This window comes from Zalophus californianus, chromosome 2 (assembly GCF_009762305.2).
Source record: "Zalophus californianus isolate mZalCal1 chromosome 2, mZalCal1.pri.v2, whole genome shotgun sequence".
Taxonomy (NCBI): Eukaryota; Metazoa; Chordata; class Mammalia; order Carnivora; family Otariidae; genus Zalophus; species Zalophus californianus.
Window position 1 is genome coordinate 195,813,447 of NC_045596.1, and position 20,608 is coordinate 195,834,054.

Here is a 20,608-nt window from a genome sequence, read left to right on the forward strand (position 1 = left end):
TCATAAATGTTCTGTAGTTTCTAGAATACCGATCCTTTACCTCTTTGGTTAAGTTTATTCCTAGTTATCTTATGGTTTTGATGCCATTGTAAATGGGATCAATTCTTAATTTTTGTTTTTTCTGTCTCATTGTTAGTATATAGAAGTGCAACTGATTTCTCTGCATTAATTTTATATCCTGCCAAATTGCTGAATTCCTGTATGACTTTTAGCATTTTTGGGGGTGGAGTCTTTTGGGTTTTCCACATAAAGTATCATGTCATCTGCGAAGAGAGAGTTTGACTTCTTCGCCAATTTGAGTGGCTTTTATTTCTTTTTGTTGTCTGATTGCTAAGGCTAGGACTTCTAGCACTATGTTAAACAACAGTGGGGAAAGTGGTGTTCCTGACCTTAGGAGAAAAGCTCTCAGTTTTTCCACATTGAGAATGATAGTCACTGTGGGCTTTTCATATATGGCTTTTATGATATTGAGGTATGTTCCTTCTATTCCTACACTGTGGAAAGTTTTAATCAAGAAAGGATGATGTACGTTGTCAGATGCTTTTTTTGCGTCTATTGAGAGGATCATATGGTTCTTGTCCTTTCTTTTATCAACATAGTATATCACATTGATTTGCAGATGTCGAACCACTCTTGCAGACTGGGAAAAAATCCCACTTGGTCGTGGTGAGTAATCCTTTTAATGTACTGTTGGATCCTACTGGTTAATATCTTGATGAGAATTTTGGCATCCATGTTCATCAGAGATACTGGTCTGTAATTCTCCTTTTTGGTGGGGTCTTTGGTTTTGGGATCAAGGTAATGCTGGCCTTATAGAACGAGTTTTGAAGTTTTCCTTCCATTTCTGTTTGTTGAAACAGCTTCAGAAGACTAGGTATTAGTTCTTCTTAAATGTTTTGGTAGAATTCCCCTGGGAAGACATCTGGCCCTGGACACTCTCTGGGAGATTTTTTTTTTTTATTATTAACATATAATGTATTATTTGTTTCAGGGATACAGGTCTGTGATTCATCAGTCTTACACAATTCACAGCGCTCACCATAGCACATACCCTCCCCAGTGTCCATCACCCAGCCACCCCATCCCTCCCACCCTCCTCCCCTCCAGCAACCCTCAGATTGTTTCCTGACATTGAGTCTCTTATGGTTTGTCTCCCTCTCTGGTTTCGTCTTGGTTCATTTTTCCCTCCCTTCCCCTATGAGCCTCTGTCTTGTTTCTCAAATCCTGATATCAGTGAGATCATATGATAATTGTCTTTCTCTGATTGACTTATTTCGCTTAGCATAATGCCCTCTAGTTCCATCCACGTTGTTTCAAATGGCAAGATTTCATTTTTTTGATCACTAATATTGTGTTGTATATATATACCGTATCTTCCTTATCCATTCATCTGTCGATGGACATCTTGGCTCTTTCCACAGTTTGGCTATTGTGGACATTGCTGCTATAAACATCGGGGTGCACGTGCCCCTTCGGATCACTACATTTGTATCTTTGGGGTAAATACCCAGTAGTGCAATTGCTGGGTTGTAGGGTAGCTCTATTTTCAACTTTTTCAGGAACTTCCATACTGTTTTCCAGAGGGCTGCACCAGCTTGCTTCCCACCAACAGTGTAGGAGGGTTCCCCTTTCTCTGCATACTCGCCAACATCTCTCATTTCTTGACTTGTTAATTTTAACCATTCTGACTGGTGTGAGGTGGTATCTTATTGACGTTTTGATTTGTATTTCCCTGATGCTGAGGGTGTTGAGCACTTTTTCATGTGTCTGTTGGCCATTTGGATGTCTTTGCAGAAATGTCTGTTCATGTCTTCTGCCCATTTCTTGATTAGATTAGTTGTTCTTTAGGTGTTGAGTTTGGTAAGTTCTTTACAGATTTTGGATACTAGCCCTTTATCTGATATGTCATTTGCAAATATCTTCTCCCATTCTGTCGGTTGTCTTTTGGTTTTGTGGACTGTTTGCTCTGCAAAAGCTTTTTATCTTGATGAAGTCCCAATAGTTCATTTTTGCCCTTGCTTCCTTGCCTTTGGTGATGTGTCTAGGAAGAAGTTGCTGTGGCTGAGGTCGAAGAGGTTGCTGCCTGTGTTCTCCTCAAGGAATTTGACAGATTCCTGTCTCACATTGAGGTCTTTTATCCATTTTGAGTCTGTTTTTGTGTGTGCTCTAAGGAAATGGTCCAGTTTCATTCTTCTGCAGGTGGCTGTCCAGTTTTCCCAACACCATTTGTTTAAGAGACTGTCTTTTTTCCATTGGACATTCTTCCCTGCTTTGTCGAAGATGAGTTGACCATAGAGGTGAGGGTCCATTTCTGGGCTCTCGATTCTGTTCCATTGATCTCTCTGTTTTTGTGCCAGTACCATACTGTCTTGATGATGACAGCTTTGTAATAGAGCTTGAAGTCCAGAATTGTGATGCCAACAGCTTTGCTTTTCCTTTTCAACATTCCTCTGTCTATTTGGGGTCTCTTCTGGTTCCATACAAATTTTAGGATTATTTGTTCCATTTCTTGAAAGAAGTTGATATTTTGATGAGAATTGCATTAAAATGTGTAGATTGCTCTCGGTAGCATAGACATTTTCACAATATTTGTTCTCCCAATCCATGAGCATGAAACGTTTTCCCATTTCTTTGTGTCTTCCTCAGTTTCTCTCATGAGTATTCTGTAGTTTTTAAAGTACAGATTCTTTGCCTCTTCGGTTAGGATTTATTCATTCCTAGGTATCTTATGGCTTTGGGTGCAGTTGTAAATGGGATCAACTCCTTAATTGCTCTTTCTTCTGTCTTGTTGGTATATAGAAATGCAACTGATTTCTGTGCATTGATTTTATATCCTGCCACTTTACTGAATTCCTATATGAGTTCTAGCAGTTTTGGGGTGGAGTCTTTTGGGTTTTCCACATAAAGTATCATATCATCTGCAAAGAGTGAGAGTTTGACTTCTTTGCCGATTTGGATGCCTTTTAGTTCTTTTTGTTGTCTGATTGCTCAGGCTAGGCCTTCTAGTACTATGTTGAATAGCAGTGGTGATAGTGGACATCCCTGCCATGTTCCTGACCTTGGGGGAAAAGCTCTCAGTTTTTCCCCATTGAGTAGGATGTTTGCGGTGGGTTTTTCATAGATGGCTTTTATGATATTGAAGTATGTGCCCTCTATCCCTACACTGTGAAGAGCTTTAATCAAGAAAGGATGCTGTACTTTGTCAAATGCTTTTTCTGCATCTATTGAGAGGATCATATGGTTCTTGTTCTTTTATTAATGTATTGTATCACATTGATTCATTTGCAGATGTTGAACCAACCTTGCAGCCCAGGAATAAATCCCACTTGGTCGTGGTGAATAGTTCTTTTAATGTACTGTTGGAACCTATTGGCTAGTATTTTGGTGACAATTTTTGCATCCATGTTCATCAGGGATATTGGTCTGCAATTCTCCTTTGTGATGGGGTTTTGGCTGGTTTGGGGATCAAGGTAATGCTCACCTCATAAAATGAGTTTGGAAGTTTTCCTTCCATTTCTATTTTTTGGAACAGTTTCAGAAGAATAGGCATTAATTCTTCTTTAAATGTTCGGTAGAATTCCCCTGGGAAGCCATCTGGCCCTGGGCTCTTGTTTCTTGGGAGATTTTTGATTACTGCTTCAATTTCCTTAGTGGTTATGGGTCTGTTCAGGTTATCTATTTCTTCCTGGTTCACTTTTTGGTAGTTTCTATTTCTCTAGGAATGCATCCATTTCTTCCAGATTATCTAATTTGTTGGCATATAGTTGCTCGAAATATGTTCTTATAATTGTTTGTATTTCTTTGGTGTTGGTTGTGATCTCTCCTCTTTCATTAATGATTTTATTTAGGTCTTTTTTCTTTTTGATAAGTCTGGCCAGGGTTAATCAATCTTACTAATTCTTTCAAGGAACCAGCTCCTAGTTTTGTTGATCTGTTCTACTGTTCTTTTGATTTCTATTTCATTGATTTCTGCTCTGATCTTTATTATGTCTCTTCTGCTGGGTGTAGGCTTTATTTCCTATTCTTTCTCCAGCTCCTTTAGGTGTAGGGTTAGGTTGTGTATTTGAGATCTGCCTTGTTTCTTGAGAAAGGCTTTTATTGCTCTCTGCTTTCTTTTTAAGACCGCCTTTGCTGTATCCCATAGATTTTGAACAGTTGTGTTTTCATTTTCATTGGTTTCCATGAATTCTTTAAATTCTTCTTTAATTTCCTGGTTGACCCATTCATTCTTTAGTAGGATGCTCTTTAGCCTCCATGTATTTGAGTTCTTTCCAACTTTCCTCTTATGATTGAGTTCTAGTTTCAAACCACTGTGGTCTGAAAATATGCAGGGAATGATCCCAATCTTTTGGTACCGGTTGAGACCTGATTTGTGACCTAGGATGTGATCTATTTTGGCGAATGTTCCATGTACACTACAGAAGGATGTGTATTCTGTTGCTTTGGGCTGGAATGTTCTGAATATATCTGTGAAGTCCATCTGGTCCAATGTGTCATTTAAAGTCTTTATTTCCTTGTTGATCTTTTGCTTAGATGATCTGTCCATTTGAATGAGGGGGGTATTAAAATCCCCTACTATTTTGTACTGTTGTTGATGTGTTTCTTTGATTTTGTTATTAATTGGCTTATATAAGTGGCTGCTCCCATGTTAGGGGCATAGATATTTACATGATTGTTAAGATCTTCTTGTTGGATAGACCCTTTAAAGTAGGATATAGTGTCCTTCTTCATCTCTTATTACAGTCTTTGCTTTAAAATCTAATTTGTCTGATACGAGGATTGCCACTCCAGCTTTCTTTTGACGTCCATTAGCATGGTAAATGTTTTTCTACCCCCTCACTTTCAATCTGGAGGTGTCTTTGCATCTAAAATGAGTCTCTTGCAGATAGCATATCAGTGGGTCTTGTTTTTTTATCCAGTCTGATACCCTGTGTCTTTTGATTGGGGCATTGAGCCCATTTACATTCAGGGTAACTATTGAAAGATATGAATTTAGTGCCATTGTGTTCCCTGTAAGGTGACTGTACTGTATACTGTTTCTTTTCCTTTCTGGTCTATGTTACTTGTAGGCTCTTTCTTTGCTTAGAGGACCCCTTTCAATATTTCTTGTAGGGCTGGTTTTGTGTTTGCAAATTCTCTTAGTTTTTGTTTGTCCTGGAAGCTTTCTGTTTCTCCCATTTTCACTGACAGCCTACCTGGATACAGTATTCTTGGCTGCATATTTTTCTCGTTAGTGCCGTGAATATATCATGACAGTCCTTCCCGGCCTGCCAGGTCTCTGTGGATAGGTCTGTTGCCAAACTAATGTTTCCACTGTTGTAGGTTACAGACCTCTTGTCCCGAGCTGCTCTCAGGATTTTCTCTTTGCCTCTGAAACTTGTGAGTTTTATCTTAGATTTTGGGGTGTTGACCTATTTTTATTGATTTTGAGGGGGGGTTCTCTGTGCCTCCTGGATTTTGATGCCTGTTTCCTTCCCCAAATTAGGGAAGTTCTCTGCTGTAATTTGCTCCAGTATACCTTCTGCCCCTCTCTCTCTTTCTTCTTCTGGGATCCCAATTATTCTAATGTTGTTTCGCTTTATGGTATCACTTATCTCTCGAATTCTCCCCTCGCGATCCAGTAGTTGTTTATCTCTCTTTTTCTCAGCTTCTTTATTCTCCATCATTTGGTCTTCTATATCACTAATTCTCTCTTCTGCCTCATTTATTCTAGCAGTTAGAGTCTCCATTTTTTATTGCACCTCGTAGTAGCCTTTTTGATTTCGACTTGGTTAGATTTTACTTCTTTTATTTCTCCAGAAAAGGATTCTTTAGTACCTTCTATGGTTTTTTCAAGCCCAGCTAGTATCTTTATAATCGTCATTCTGAACTCTAGTTCCGACATCTTACTAATGTGTGTATTGATTACGTCCCTGGCAGTTGGTAGTAGCTCTTGTTCTTTTTTTGAGGTGGTTTTGTCCATTTTATCATTTTGTCCAGAGGAGGATAGATGAATGAAAGAATAAAATGCTAACAGGGTAACAATGACCCCAGAAAAATATAGACTAAACAAATCAGAAGAGATCGAAACCAGGGGGAAAAGAAAGGGAAATAAAATATATATATATAAAATATATATACACACACACATATGATCAGGCTGTTGATAGAACAGAGCCACACACTAGATTTTGGGTGTATTTTGGTCTGTTAGAGGAAATTGCCTCCCAAAATTTTAAAGAATGAAAAATGTGTGTATACACACACACACACACACACACACACACACACACACACACACACACATAAATAAGGTAAATACAATGAAGGGATGGAATATGGATGTAAAGATGAAAATTAAAAAAGTTTTTTAAAAAGGAGTTGATAAGTTGGTTGAAAAAAGAATGAAAACAAAAAGAGAATGTGATCAGGCAGGAAACTAGGACATCATACACCAGATTTAGGGTTATTTTGTTCTGTTAGAAGAAACTGTATCCCAAAGTTTTAAAGAAAAACTTATATATGAAAAATAAGTTTATATAAAGGATAAAATATGACTGAAAATGAAAATTGAAAAAGATTTTTAAAAAGGAATTGATAAGATGTTGGTTGAAAAAGGGAAGAAGAAAAATTCAACTAAAAATACAGAAAAAAAAAAGAAAATTAAAAAAAAATTAACTTTGAAAGACTAGAGAACCATGGGGAAAAAGTCATGAATTCTCTGTGCTGTATTCCCCTAGCTCTGGGGTTTTGCCGTTCGCATTGATCGATAAACTTGGTCTTGGCTGGATATTCTTGCTGATCTTCTGGGGAGGGGCCTGTTGCAGAGATTCTCAAATATCTTTCCCCGAGGCGGAATTGCACTGCCCTTGCCAGGGGCAAGGCTAAGTAATCTGCTCGGGTTTGTTCCCAGTAGCTTTCGTTCCTTGCAAGCTTTCCGTACAGCTTTGGAGGACGAGAGTGAAAATGGCGGCCTCCCTATCTCTGGTCCTGGAGGAGCTGAGAACTCGGGGCCCCACTCCTCAGTGCGCCCTCAGAGAAAAGCAGTCAATCACTCCCGTCTCCCTGATGTTCAGCCGCACTCCATGCTCACCTGGCTCGTGACCAAGCATTTCTGTCTCTGGCACATGACCCTGTTTGGAGTCTCCAGACCCAGCAGATTCCTGTACCGGGCTCCTGCGCCACTCCTCCCAGGGCAAGAAGGGGAGTTTCCCCGGATCTGCCGCTTGTTGGGTCCCTGCTCAAAGAGCAGTGGCCCAGCTGTGCCGTGGATCACAGTTTATGGCAACCCTGAGCTGAGAGCCCACTCCTCGGCTCTGTCTTTGCTGCTGGCTTACCCGCTCCGATACCTGGGAGGTCTGCTGCACTCAGGCACCCCTGGTCTTTCTGTGACCCCAAGGGTACTGAGACCACACTGTCCCAGCGAGTTTTCCACCCCCCCCCACCCCCCGACTGGAGCAATGTCCCTCAGTGGAGCAGACTTCTAAAAGTTCCGATTTTGTGCTCTGTTGCTGTATCACTTGCCGGTAGCGGCCCACGGAGGCCCCCTCCCCCTGTGGTCTTCCCATATGTCACCTTGGATTCACTTCTCCACACATACTACCTTCCAGAAAGTAGTCGCTCTTCTGTTCATAGAATTGCTATTCTTCTCTTCGATCTCCTGTTGAGTTTGTAGGTGTTCTGAATGGTTTGATCCCTATCCAGCTTTAGGTCTCCTACTCCTACCCCATCTTGCTCCTCCCCCCGGGAGATTTTTGATTACTGCTTCAATTTCCTTGCTGGTTATGGGTCTGTTCAGGTTTTCTGTGTCTTCCTGTTTCACTTTTTGGTAGTTTATATGTTTCTAGGAATGCATCCATTTCTTCCAGATTGCCTAATCTGTTGGCATATAGTTGTTCATAATATGTTCTTATAGTTGTATTTCATTGGTGTTTGTTGTGATTTCTCCTCTTTCACTCATGATTTTATTAATTTGAGTCGTTTCTCTTTTCTTTTTGATAAGTCTGGCTATGGGTTTGTTGATCTTATTAATTCCTTGTGAGAACCAGCTCCTAGTTCTGTTATCTGTTCTGCTGTTCTTTTGGTTTCTGTTTCATTGATTTCTGTTCTGTTTATTAATTCTCATCTCCGGTTTGGTTTAGGTTTTATTTGCTGTTCTTTCTCTAGCTCCTTTAGGTATAAGGTTAGCTTGTGTATCTGAGACTTTCCTTCTTTCTTGTGAAATGTCTGTATTGCTATGTACCTTCCCTCTTTGCTGCATTGCAAAGGTTTTGAACAGTTGTGTTTTCATTGTTTCCATGAAATTTTTTTTAATTCTTCCTTAATTTCCTGGTTGACCCATTCATTCTTTAGTAGGATGTTATTTAACCTCCAAGTATTTGACTTCCTTCCAAATTTCCTCTTGTGATTGAGTTCAACTTTCAAAGCACTGTAGTCTGAAAATACGCAGGGAATAATCCCAGTCTTTTGGTACTGGTTGATACCTGATTTGTGACCCAGTATGTGATCTATTCTGGAGAATGTTCCATGCGCACTCAAGAAGAATGTGTATTATGTTGCTTTAGGGTGGAATGCTCTGTATCTGTGAAGTCCATCTGGTCCAGTGTGTCATTCAAAGCCCTCGTTTCCTTGTTTCCTTGATCTTTTGCTTAGATCATCTGTCCATTGCTGTGAGTGGGCTGTAAAAGTCCCCTACGATTAACATGTTATTACAAACGTGTTTCTTTAATTTTATTATTAATTGGTTTATAGAATTGCTCTCAAGTTAGAAGCATATATATTTATAATTGTTAGATCTTGTTGGATAGACCCTTTAAGTATGATATAGCGTCCCTCTTCATCCCTTACTACAGTCTCTGGTTTAAAATCCAATTTGTGTTATAGAAGGATTGCTACGCCAGCTTTCTTTTGATGGCCAGTAGCATGAGAAATGGTTCTCCACCCCCTCACTTTCAGTCTGCAGGTGTGGTGTCATTGGGTCTAAAATGAGTCTTTCGTAGGCAGCATATAGATGAGTGTTTTTTTTTTTTAATCCATTCTGATACCCTATGTCTTTTGATTAATGCATTTAGTCCATTTACATTCAGAGTGTTAGTCCATTTACATTCAGAGTGATTATTGAGAGAGATGAATTTAGACCCATTGTGTGACCTGTAGAGTTGGTGTTTCTGTTGATAATCTGTGTTCCTTTCTAGTCTTTGTTGTTTTCGGTCTTTTTGTCTCCAGAGAATTTCTTGCAGGGCTGGGTTACTGGTCACGGACTCTTAGTTTTTGTCTGTCTGGAAAACTATCACTCCTCCTATTCTGAATGACAGCCTTGCTGAATAAGGAATTCTTGGATGAATATTTTTCCCGTTCAGCATGTTGAATATATCCTTCCAGTCCATTCTGGCCTGCCAGTTCTCTGGACAGATCTGCTGTGAACCTGATCTGTCTTCCCTTGTAGGCTAAGGACCTATTTTCTCTTGCTGATTTCAGGATTCTTTTCTTGTCTGCGTATTTTGTGAATTTAACTATGATAGGCTTTGGTGATGGAGGGTTTTGAATTTAATGGGAGTTCTCTGTGCTTCTTGGATTTTGATGTCTGTGTTCTTCCCCAGATTAGGGAAGTTTTCAGCTATAGTTTGTTCAGATAAGCCTTCTGCCCCTTTATCTTTCTCTTCATCTTCCAGGACTACTATGATACAAATGTTACTACATTTTAATAGGTCACTGAGTTCCCTAAGTCTGCCTTCATGGTCCATTACCTTTCTTTCCCTCTTCTTTTCAGCTTCATTATTTTCCATAATTATATCTTCTATATCACTGATTGCTCCTCTGGTTTATCCATCCTCATTTTTATGGCCTGCATTTGTGTTTGCAACTCGGTTATAGCATTTTTAATTTTGGCCCGACCAGATTTTAGTTCTCTTGTCTCTGCAGTAAGGGAGTCTCTGTTGTCTTCTATGCTTTCCTCAAGCCCAGCTAGTATCCTTATAATCATTGTTTTAAATTCTAGTTCAGACATCTTACTTATATCTATATTGATCAAATCCCTAGCTGTGAGTTCTACCTCGTGTTCTTCCTTTTGGGGTCATTGTCATTTTATCCAGAAAAAAATGAAGAAAGAGAAAAAAGAAGAAAAAAAACACAAAGCAAAAAACAAAGAAAAAGAAAAAATAGGAAAACAAAAACAAAAAAGCAAGGAAAAAAAAACTAGATCCTGGGTGTGTTTTGTTCTGCTTGTTAAAAGAATCTAGAACCCAAAATAAAGAAATGAAAGTATGCAAAAAATTTATATGTATTTAAAATATATAAATAAGACTAATAAAAAATAAAAGGACTTGGAAAATATAAAAAAATAAAGAATGTAGAAAGGAAGCTCAATTCTATTTCCCTAGAGTTGAAGCTTTGCAGCACTCTAGGTAATCAATAAACTTGGTGGGACCTAGTTGTCTGTGCCATCTTCTGGGGGAGGGGCCTGCTGCACTGATTCTCAGGCTGTCTTGTTTCAGTGGAAATGCCTCTCCAGGATGCAGTGTGGGCAGGGCTGCTGTACCAGCCTCCAGACTCCAGCCTCCATTTTGTGTCCCTCCTTTGCTCCCTGAAGGCTTTCAGCACTGATGGGACAGATGAAGATGGCTGCTTCCTGCTCTCTAGCCTGGGAGCTAAAAGTTCAGCCCCCCAGCTCTTCAGCGAACGCTCCCAGAAGAGAAATCAGTTGGCCTATTTGTGACCTTGGTTTCCATCTGATCGCTGCGTTCACACTGCCCGTGGCCGAGCCTTTTTATCTGAGGCGTGTGACCGAGTTTCGAAAAGTCCAAATTTCAGGTACTCCCATGCCGTGGACCCACACTGTTCCTGGGGGAGGGGGTGTGTTAAAAATTATGAAAGGTTGGATTTGAAAGGTTTTCCTATTATAGTATTAATTTGAAAGATACATTTGCTTTGGTTTTATACTTCCTTCATATCTAATTGCCTTTGCTTTCCAATTAGTGTTGTTGCTAGAAAGTAAGAGGCAAGAAAGCAAGATGATTTTGGTTATGTTAACTTGTAAACTTTTATCTCCTTAGTACCTGGAATAGCCTGGCCCATAACTGGTGTTGGGATTCAAGGCAGCTTACTTAATAACATCATTTTTCCAGGTTGCAGTTCTGAAAGGGAAGGGAAGAAGGGGGAATAGGTGTAGATACCAGTCGTTTGTATTGGCAGATTTGTTGGAGAACATGGTTTTGGTATGGAGAAAACAAATGTTGCACCCCAGAACCAAGCAGCTGTGTCCAAATAGCCTGGAAAGGGCTGGGAAACCTTAATGGTTAGCAATGCTCTAAAAATATTAAGGTGATACTGAGGATGAGGAAGGGCTTCTTCCTAGGGACTCTTTAAGGGATTTGGAGGGAGGGGCTAAGCTGTGTAGTCACCCATCCTGAAGTCACCAAAGTCACCATCCTAAAGTCACTCTTCCTGCTTGGATGGGAAGTTGTTCAATACAGTGTCGTGTGAATAAATAGCTTGGAACCATTCATTCTAAAGTTTGCTTGTATGGCTATGTTATTAAATATACATTTAATTTCTCTTTCAGGGGACAGTTTCTATTGACCACACACTAGAGCCCATTTTGAAATGTTTGCTTGGACTGCTTTCTTGTAGTGTGAGTCCTTTTTTGTCCTCAGCACAGGCTCTGTGCCACTAGTTAAATTATTGCTGATTCATCTGTGTGTTACACTTAACACGCAAATCTTCTCTAAATCCATCTCTTGTGATAGTTGAGGAAGAGTTCACTTGGTTCTAAGATTACCGGTCACAGTTGGTTCCCCTGAAGATTTTGTAGGCGTTCTTCATGATCACATTTTATTCACCGAATATCATCTCATATCTCACTTGAGCATTTATAACGATCCTCCAGTCATTCATCTTTGATTTACAGCCTCTTTGGGGGGCACTCTTACTTTGTATTGCTTTATATACGTTTATCCAAACTGTGTTTTCCACAAACTCACAAATTTATTTTTGTACGTTTTAGTACTTCTTTACTGAATTCATGAAATTATTTTTTGTCATATCATGTCCTTTGTAATCTTTAGCAGTAACATGAATTTTATAGGGCTTGTTTTTCACAGCTTTCAATGTTTTTTACTTAATCCTTTTCTCTTTTGCTCATTTTAAGCCTGTCAGCAACATTAATGAGTGACTTTTCAGCAGTGTCTCTTTTCCCTTCTTGTACCTCCCAATGTGGTCTCTTTTAAATGGCTTTTATTTTATTTTTGGAAGTTTTGGAGCTTTGCCAAGTCATTTTTCCTTCGTCCTTTGTAATCTCTTTCATCCTTATAATTCTGCTTTGACGTCCTCTCTTTAGGGTTTTTAATGATTTGTTGTTTATCCATTACTAAAATTATTGGATGATTTTTAAATGCTTTGCTCCAAGGCAAAGGATTCTTTGAATATTAATACTCAGTTACGTTTGCACTCCTACCTCTTCCTTTTTATAATAGTTACTGTGCTATTTTTTTTTTTTCATGCATTTTCATTGAGTTGAATTCACCTTAAACCCCATGAATTCATGTTTGTAGTTTGCAGAGAAATACATGCAGGGTCATGCTACAGCAGCACCTCTTCCTGACTCAAAATGATGGCTGTTTAACACCGGACATTTGGAAAGTTTGTGGGACCTAGGTGGCATTTTCCATAATCTAAGAAATAGCAGCTCCTGAGAAGCTGCTTTTTATTTACAGTTTTGATCCACTCATGACCTTCTTTGATGCCTACCACTTGGAAACATGGACAAAACACAGTGATACCTAGGTAAAGTCTTCCTTAATTCATAGGACTTTCCTGTTTTATATGTGTAGGGATTCCCTGGATATCCCTATATTTCCTTTGAAGAAAAATTCTAAAGGTTAAACATAACTTTACATTTCAATCTAAATTTGCCTCGAAGGCAAAACCTAACATAATCCCATGGCCGGTGCGATACTAGTTTCCCTAGATTTTCCTTCTGCTTGGATTCTCCCATATGTTCTGGATAACTCAGTTGGTAAACCATATTTACAGAATATGGTGTCCTGGATATTGGCTACCTTTCCCCAGTTATCAGATCCCTGTATTAATATATGGTTTCTCTTTCAGATCTGAATCAAAGCTCTGTCCTCTCCACTGAGAGGCTCACAGGGAAATAAGAGGATACAGTGCCCAGAATCCAGCTGTCACCTCTGCAGACATTTAAACAACTCTCCAGTTCCTCAGACCCCGCAGCTCACCCAAGAAGGCAAAAGATTTTGATTTCTTCATCACAGTACATGTATACAGTGGGCAGAGAGCAAAGCTTGGTAATCACCTTGGCACTGCCTGGCTCTGTGATGCTGAGGACATTCTCATTTCTGTGCATTACAGAAGAGATTCAGATTTCCAGGTATGGACCAATGTCCAGGGGAGGGGTGTTCTCACTATTCTGAAGGGCAAGTATCTCAAAGCTCAGGGAAGAGGCAGGTGTCAGAGGGGTATAGAGCCATACGGCCTAGTCCAAGTGCCCTAAAAGAAAAAATACTGGAATAAGGGCTGAGGGCACAGTTGGAGCAGGTATCCACCCACTTTCTGGCCTTGTAGCCATGGAGGAGGACAGCAAGGGGCCAGAGGTAAAACTGTGGGCTCTCATCAGCTTTGGAGATGAATGTCAGTTTTCTTCCTCTGCAGAGTTTGTAAGCTTTGGAAGATGCTAGTTGAGCATTCTGCACTATGGAGACATGTACCTGACACCTTACAGGGTATGTATGTATGGACTCTTATTTGGGAAAGTGCTTGAGGGTATCTGCTTTATATGGATGGCAGTTCTTACACAGAACCCATCCTCGCCTTCTCAAAGGGTATATATATATATATGGTGGCTCAGTGGAGCTTTGACATTGTTCAGGAGCCCTGAACGTTAATCATTCCACTCTGATTCAACTTGAAGGCAGCTGATTTTAGTCCTTTGATCATCAGAATGTTTGGCTGTTGCAGGTAAGGCTTCTCTTCTGGCGACACATGGGATCAGGGTTCCTGTCACTGAGTGTGGGATGCTACTGAGCTGAGGCATAAATGGTTCTGAAATCATTCCAGCTCTAATTAAGGAAGTTGGGAAGAAGTGCCTCCATCTGACTAAACTGTAGTTGCATGTTACATACTTGAGGAAACTCCCAGTCACCAAAACTCCCCCAATTCCTGACAAATCTGGAACTACACAACTCTAAAATTTCAAAGTCCTGGATCTTTGAGGAAAGTGACTACTCTTCACTACTCTTAACAACAGAACCTTGGCTTGGACGCTGTTCCTGCCTTCAGTGACAGGTGGTGACCTTGTCCAGCTGAAGGCTCTGCATTTCCTGGAAATGGTAAACATTTCCTTAAATGTCAGCTAAGGGGCTCATGATGGCCCTCTCTGAAGTTGATGGATTCCAGAACCTAAAACTCCTTCTCAGATGAATTTCTACAGGCAGTAGTAGTAGCATCTTCAGAAGCTTTAGAAACTCAGAACGAGAGTGAATGGTCTCACAAACCAAGTATAGTCTCAACTAGAAAGGATGGATTTACTGCAGCCGTTGGAGCCAAATACTCCTCCCACAGCTGAAGACTTCCCCTCTACCCCTCGCATCTTCTTTGTGTGCCTAAAATGCCCAGACCCCAAACCCCCAGGTTCCTGGAAGTCCATGCCCCATGTCAGGAGAGAGGGTACCAAGGCTCTTCTGCAGAAAGTTCTCCACTCTCTAGTTCCCTTCAGTCCCAGCCCGAACCCATCCATCGAAGGGTGGAAGTGAAGACACAATATGACTCAGTTCCGCTTCTCACCACCCTCACTTACACACCCTGCATCCTTTTTTATCCTTTCCCTTCCTGCCCAATGGTTATCCCTCTGGGGTTCCTATTTTTCACAGGCATTTGAACCATGCGAAGACCTAACTCATCGTAAACTGTGGTCAGGGAACAGGCTTTTGAGCCAGATAAATATGAGCCAGTAGTTCAACCAATTGCTTTCTGGGTTTTGTCAGGTCACGTGACTCCTGTATAAGTTGGTTTCCTAAAAGGAAAAGTGAGGATGATAATGGCAAACCTGTAGGGTCTTCTGAATAAATGGCAAGACTATAAGTGAATACCTGTCACCCAGTATGTCATCAATTTGGATCAATACTGGCAGATAGCTTCTTAGCCCATCTATGAGTTATCCGTAGACTTTGTACAGAGCAGGGCTGGGAGATGTAACTAAGTTCAAGAGAATCCTTAGGCTTACAGCCTTGGAATGGACACCTCTGCTGGATTGGGAGTTCTGGGTTAGGGAGGAAATTGCTAATGGAGGCGAGAAACCACATTCTGTGGATCTGTTGGAAAGGGAATCCTACAGGGTAGTGGCCTCTGGCACTTGTGCAGGAGGTAACTGACTCTCTGAAACAAAGTCTTGATTTATAGCAATTGCTGATTTCCTTGTATACTGTGGCAGAATTCAAGCTAACAGGGGCTTACCATCCAGTTTACAAAACTCCTGAATATTTTATAAGCAACTCTTGGGAGCCAGTACGTGCCAAGTCAAACGTAACTACCAGAGGCATTGAAGGGACTGTATTTAAAAAATTAGTAACTCTCCTTTGTTGCCCCAGGGTAGGAGTACAGTGGTGGAGCTGAGAAAGGGCAGTCTCACTGGGATCCTCCGGCTTCCCTTTTGAGGAAGCCAATTAGGGTAGCTCCTTCTGCCTCTGACTCGGTGGCCTCTTGAGTGGACCCAGCTTTTTATAGTTGGGCGATCAACCCACTCCCTTCTGAAAGCAGCCCCGTCACAGCGGCTCCGTTTGCTTGAGAAGGGCTGAACTACAAAGCTCTTGTGTGCTGCTCAAGATCTCAGTGATGGTGAATGCAGTTCCATTATTCTGCACAGTCAGGACCCAAGGGAAAACCCTGGTTGTGAATGACTTTCTTGCTGCAGTATTAGCATCATTCCTCTTTAGAGTTAGGTGCATCCAGCAGTGATTCAGTCTTGATGGCGTTCTGGGATACGGCCAAGGCAGAGGCCTCAAGGCAGATATCCAAAGTTGAAGTGGTCCAGCCTCTTCAACCCTTACGCGTTTCTGTAAGAAGATATTTTATCCTCAGTCACCAGGTGTGGAGGATGTAGGCTTTTTTGGACATATTCTATGTTCCACAGCTTGGTGACTGGAAATTTCCCTAATACATAATGAAGGTGCTTGGGGATGGGTGGATGGTAGTCCAAATCAGACTTCTGTTTTAACCGTAAGTGAACGCTGTGGTCAGTTTAAATTCAGAAAAGAGAGGTTCCTGGATGGCTGGTCAAAGGAAGAATGATCCAGCTATTTCTGTCCTTAGTTACAAGTTATTTCTCTCAACAGCAGGAGGAAAATATCTTAAACCCAGACAGTGCCATTACCTAATCTCAAACAAAGAAAAGATGGACTCCAGTCCCATGCCAGAGCAGAAAGGGAATTTTTATACACTCCAAACTCCAGGACCTTTGAAAAGGAGGAACTGTCAGAGGGAAATGTAACACAAGTCCCAAATATGAAAAGAGCTTACTGGGACACTTGACCACTTCAAAGCCTTTACAGTGCTGGCTTGGAAGCAGTTGCCTGGAAGTGAGGAGTTGAACGGACAGCTGACATTTCTTGCATAGTTGGCTTCTCTTTGCCTCCATTTACTGCATCTGTGAAGTAACAATTGTACGAGGACCTCACTCTCATTTAAGTCCAAAGCTGCTGATTCTGTGGGACTTCCCCAAGGATGACATTCAGCACCATTTTTTACTGTCACGTGTCTGACACATGCTCTATGGCACCTTTGACACAGTTCCCTCATAATAACATGAGTCATAACATGTTAGTTATTTTGAGGCTGATTTAGAACATTTAAATTTAACAGAATTTTGCCTGGTGTCCCTTAAAGCTCCAGTTAAGATTTATTTATTGATAAGCTTCCCAAGGCATCAAATAAGGTCAGTTGCCTCAGAATTTTTATTCAGTAAAGTGTATGTAGGTTGATGAGAAATATAATAAATAATTGATCTAGTAATCCAACAGATTGATCCAAGTGACTTGAATTATCTGGAATATGTGAGGGTGGTTGCTCTTGATCTTAATACAATAGATCTTTTTGAACTCTTAAGGTATTACTGTAGCAGTAATATTGCCACGGTGACTTTTATTTATTGAAAATAAGATAACTGCAAGAACAAAATTCACATCGGGCGCCTGGGTGGCTCAGATGGTTAAGCGTCTGCCTTCAGCTCAGGTCATGATCCCAGGGTCCTGGGATCGAGTCCTGTGTCGGGCTCCCTGTTCCTTGGGAGCCTGCTTCTCCCTCTGCCTCTCTCTCTCTCTCTCTCTCTCTCTTTCATGAATAAATAAATAAAATCTTAAAAAAAAAAAAAAAAAGAACAAAATTCACATCCACCTGATCTAACCAAGGAAATTTGCTTTTCATAGAAATAACAGCCACAAAGAACAGTATATCGATTTGTGTTTTTAAAACAATTTTACTAAAACCAAATTTAAAAGTTATAGTTTTATTGAGCTCTCTAGAGAATGTTCAAGCATTTATATTTACTTGTGTATAGAAAATGCTTTCTGGATGAAAAGTCATCACTGTGTAATAATAAATCCTTATTTAAATATTTCTGAATCTAAAAACAAAGCCCATAAACTTCCATGGTAAAACATTCAGGAGAATTTGCTCATGTTTATCCAGCCTTCCCTCTACAGCTATCCCAGACAGAACTGCACCATCATATGTACAGGGCAGCTCCACAGATGATGGGGATAGGAATCTCCAGTTACACTGTAGTAGGAAGGGGACTGTCTGCGCACATGGACGGCAGAGAGTTCATCAGCCTGGCAGCAGCTCTAGGACAGCTCTGTAGATCCCAGGAAGACCTCTGACCGTAAGTCCATTCAGGTATTTCCTATAGAGGTTGACACTTAAATCAGTTTGCAAACCAAACCCAAGTCCACTGAATTGGAGGAGGGGAAAAGAAAACCTCACAAATTCTCAAAAGAGGGCCTGTCACCAGCTCAGAGGCAGGCTAGTCTGCTAGGAGGCAAGAGCCCTGGATCCTGAGCCTGCACTCTGGAGGCCTTCATTGTTAAACTGCTGGGGTTGTAGCAGAGAAAGTAGTTCCATCCCTTTGGGTTTCAGTTAGAAGGGGAAAGTGTTGCTTCTGGTAGAAGGGTGAGCAAGAACAGTGCCACCAGAGCACTAAGGTCTGGCCCTGCATTGATCTATCTAAAACAAAGGGCTTTGTTAGATGGTAAATTACTGCTTTTTTTACATTCACTGAATCTCTCTGTACCCCCATACAATGTAAGGGGGCTCGAGTACAGTGATGAGCCAAGACAGCTGTTACCCTTGCTCCACTAAGTTCACACAGCTCAGAGTAGCAGACAGTCAGGCTAGCCGTTGCAGGGAGGTGTCCTAAGTGCCCTCCTGGGAAAATGGGGAGGTTTGGCACCCACATTAGACTAAATGTTCAGGGAAGGTGATCATATCCTTCAAAGGGGATATGATATGTAAACAGATCTTAAAGAGTAAGGCAGTTCAAGAATGCCAAGTTGGGGGTGGGAGGGAGGTTCTAGTAAAAGGGCTAAAGCCAGCTGGCACGTGGCCCATGAACGAGGCCGACATAAGGCATATGATGATTTCAGTGCAACCAGGAATGAGTGAGTGAGTATGAGGTGGTGGATCTGGCCATGTCTGATGGGAACCTGAGCCCATATTAAGAATGTCTTTAGCTTATAAGCCACTCTATCACATTTTTCAGGGTTCCACTCCACATCACAGTCCCTGGTGTGCTTGTCAAAAATGCGGACTCCTGGTGTCCATCCCAGACTGAAAGGAAGGACTGCTCGGGCGTCTTTCTCATTTCCTCGTTCTCCAGGGGATTCTCAGCCTCTGAGGACTGTGATTGGTGTGAGTCAGGGTCCCCTAAGTTTGGTGCTGATGTTAGGCTACTGTCAAGTCTTCCTCACTATTGCACTATGGCTATTTTATGTTTTAAATGGTGCCCAAGATTGTATCATGGGATTATCAGCACTTTTAGTAGAGAATATAAGGTAACTTTTGTGTGTTTTTGTTATTTTTTATTTATTTTTAAAGATTTTATTTATTTATTTGACAGAGAGACAGCGAGAGAGGGAACACAAGCAGGGGGAGTGGGAGAGGGAGAAGCAGGCTTCCCGCGGAGCAGGGAGCCCGACGCGGGGCTCGATCCCAGGACCCTGGGACCAGGACCTGAGCCGAAGGCAGACGCTTAACGACTGAGCCACCCAGGCGCCCTGTTTTTGTTTTTTATACTGCTTCCTCTGTGTTAACAGTTCACTGTTCTTTACTGGATTATATTTCTACGGGAGATCCATCCATCCAAAAGACTATGAAAGACACACTTGTAAGACAATAGATGGGAAAACATGGGCTCCGGTGGCTGTGGAGAGCGGTTCACAGATACGTCCCAAATCCTCTGAGCCGTTGTACTTCTGCCTACTTAGCTGCAGTTTGCCTTTACTGGCCCAGATACAAGTAATTAACAGCAGTGACTCAAGTGTGAAAACGACACTCATTAAAATACATTTTTGCCTCTCTACAGTCCTAGGAAGGAGTCAGGGCCATCAATCAGTTTGTGCATCACCTAGCATATAGGGGAGCCTGGCTGGGGCCCCAGCAGGCTGAGACCAGAGCCTTGGCCCTTGACCTCTGAACCATGTGGCTTCAGGAGCACCTGGTTCAACATTCTTTTGGCCTTAGTGCACAGCATTTGATGATGGTGATGGTGGCGTGATGATAACAAGGATGCCAATGACAATTTTTTCTAAATCAAATGCTTGTATTTAAGATGTAGACTGAATGATTTCTCTTCAAAAATAATTTGTTCCTTTATCTCTAGATCTCAGTGTACCTTAAGATATGTCCTAATTCTTAGAAACGTTTCAAAAACAAAGCACATCCTATTTATAGGAAAACCAATAATGAAGCTACATAATTTATTCTAGGAAGCCCCAATATTGTGGAAGCTTGTAGGGTTTTGCAGTCCTTAGGCATCAATCAGCTAAATCTGATGAAGAGACCTGAATTGTTTTTCTATTTCTTGGGAGCAAATGTACACACTCTAGATACCTGAGTATATATTTTAAGCATAAATGTTTCTATTTATTTGGAGTCACCATGATGCTCAGAGTCTGAGAGTTGTCAGAGTACAAGTCCTCTTAAAAATAGCAGGAGGGGTGCCTGATGGCTCAGTTAAGCAACTGACTCCTGGTTTCAGCTCAGGTCATGAGATCAAGCCATGCCTTGGGCTCTGTGCTTAGCTTGGAGTCCACTTGGGACTCACTTTCCCCCTGCCCCTCCCCCCTGCTCGCTCACTCTCACATAAATAAATAAAATCTAATAGCAGGATAGAGCTCTTGCTTTAGCTTTTCTCCAGTGTTTCCCATAACAACCGAAGTCCACCAAATGGTGAGGCCTCTGGGAAAAAGAGATGAAGGTTGCTTTTGAGACCTTTAGAAGGATGAAGAATTAAAGGATATAATCTATTGGTGAAACAGACAACTAGATCAGTGAAACACAATAGGGAGCGCAGAAGAACACACAAGTACCGTCAACTGATACTTGACCAAGGGGCAAAAATAAT

General features: G+C 41.2%; 1 protein-coding gene across 1 annotated transcript in view; it reads left to right on the forward strand.

The window, feature by feature from the left end:
* Positions 1-20,608, forward strand: part of LOC113924605 (zinc finger protein 705A-like) — a 37,543-nt gene that overhangs the window by 5,952 nt on the left and 10,983 nt on the right. Inside the window, exons 3-4 of the mRNA XM_027598588.2 lie at positions 13,084-13,366; positions 13,648-13,718. Of these exons, the coding sequence (XP_027454389.1) occupies positions 13,254-13,366; positions 13,648-13,718 (184 nt within the window). The 5' untranslated portion in view covers positions 13,084-13,253. The remainder of the gene's footprint in view (positions 1-13,083; positions 13,367-13,647; positions 13,719-20,608) is intronic.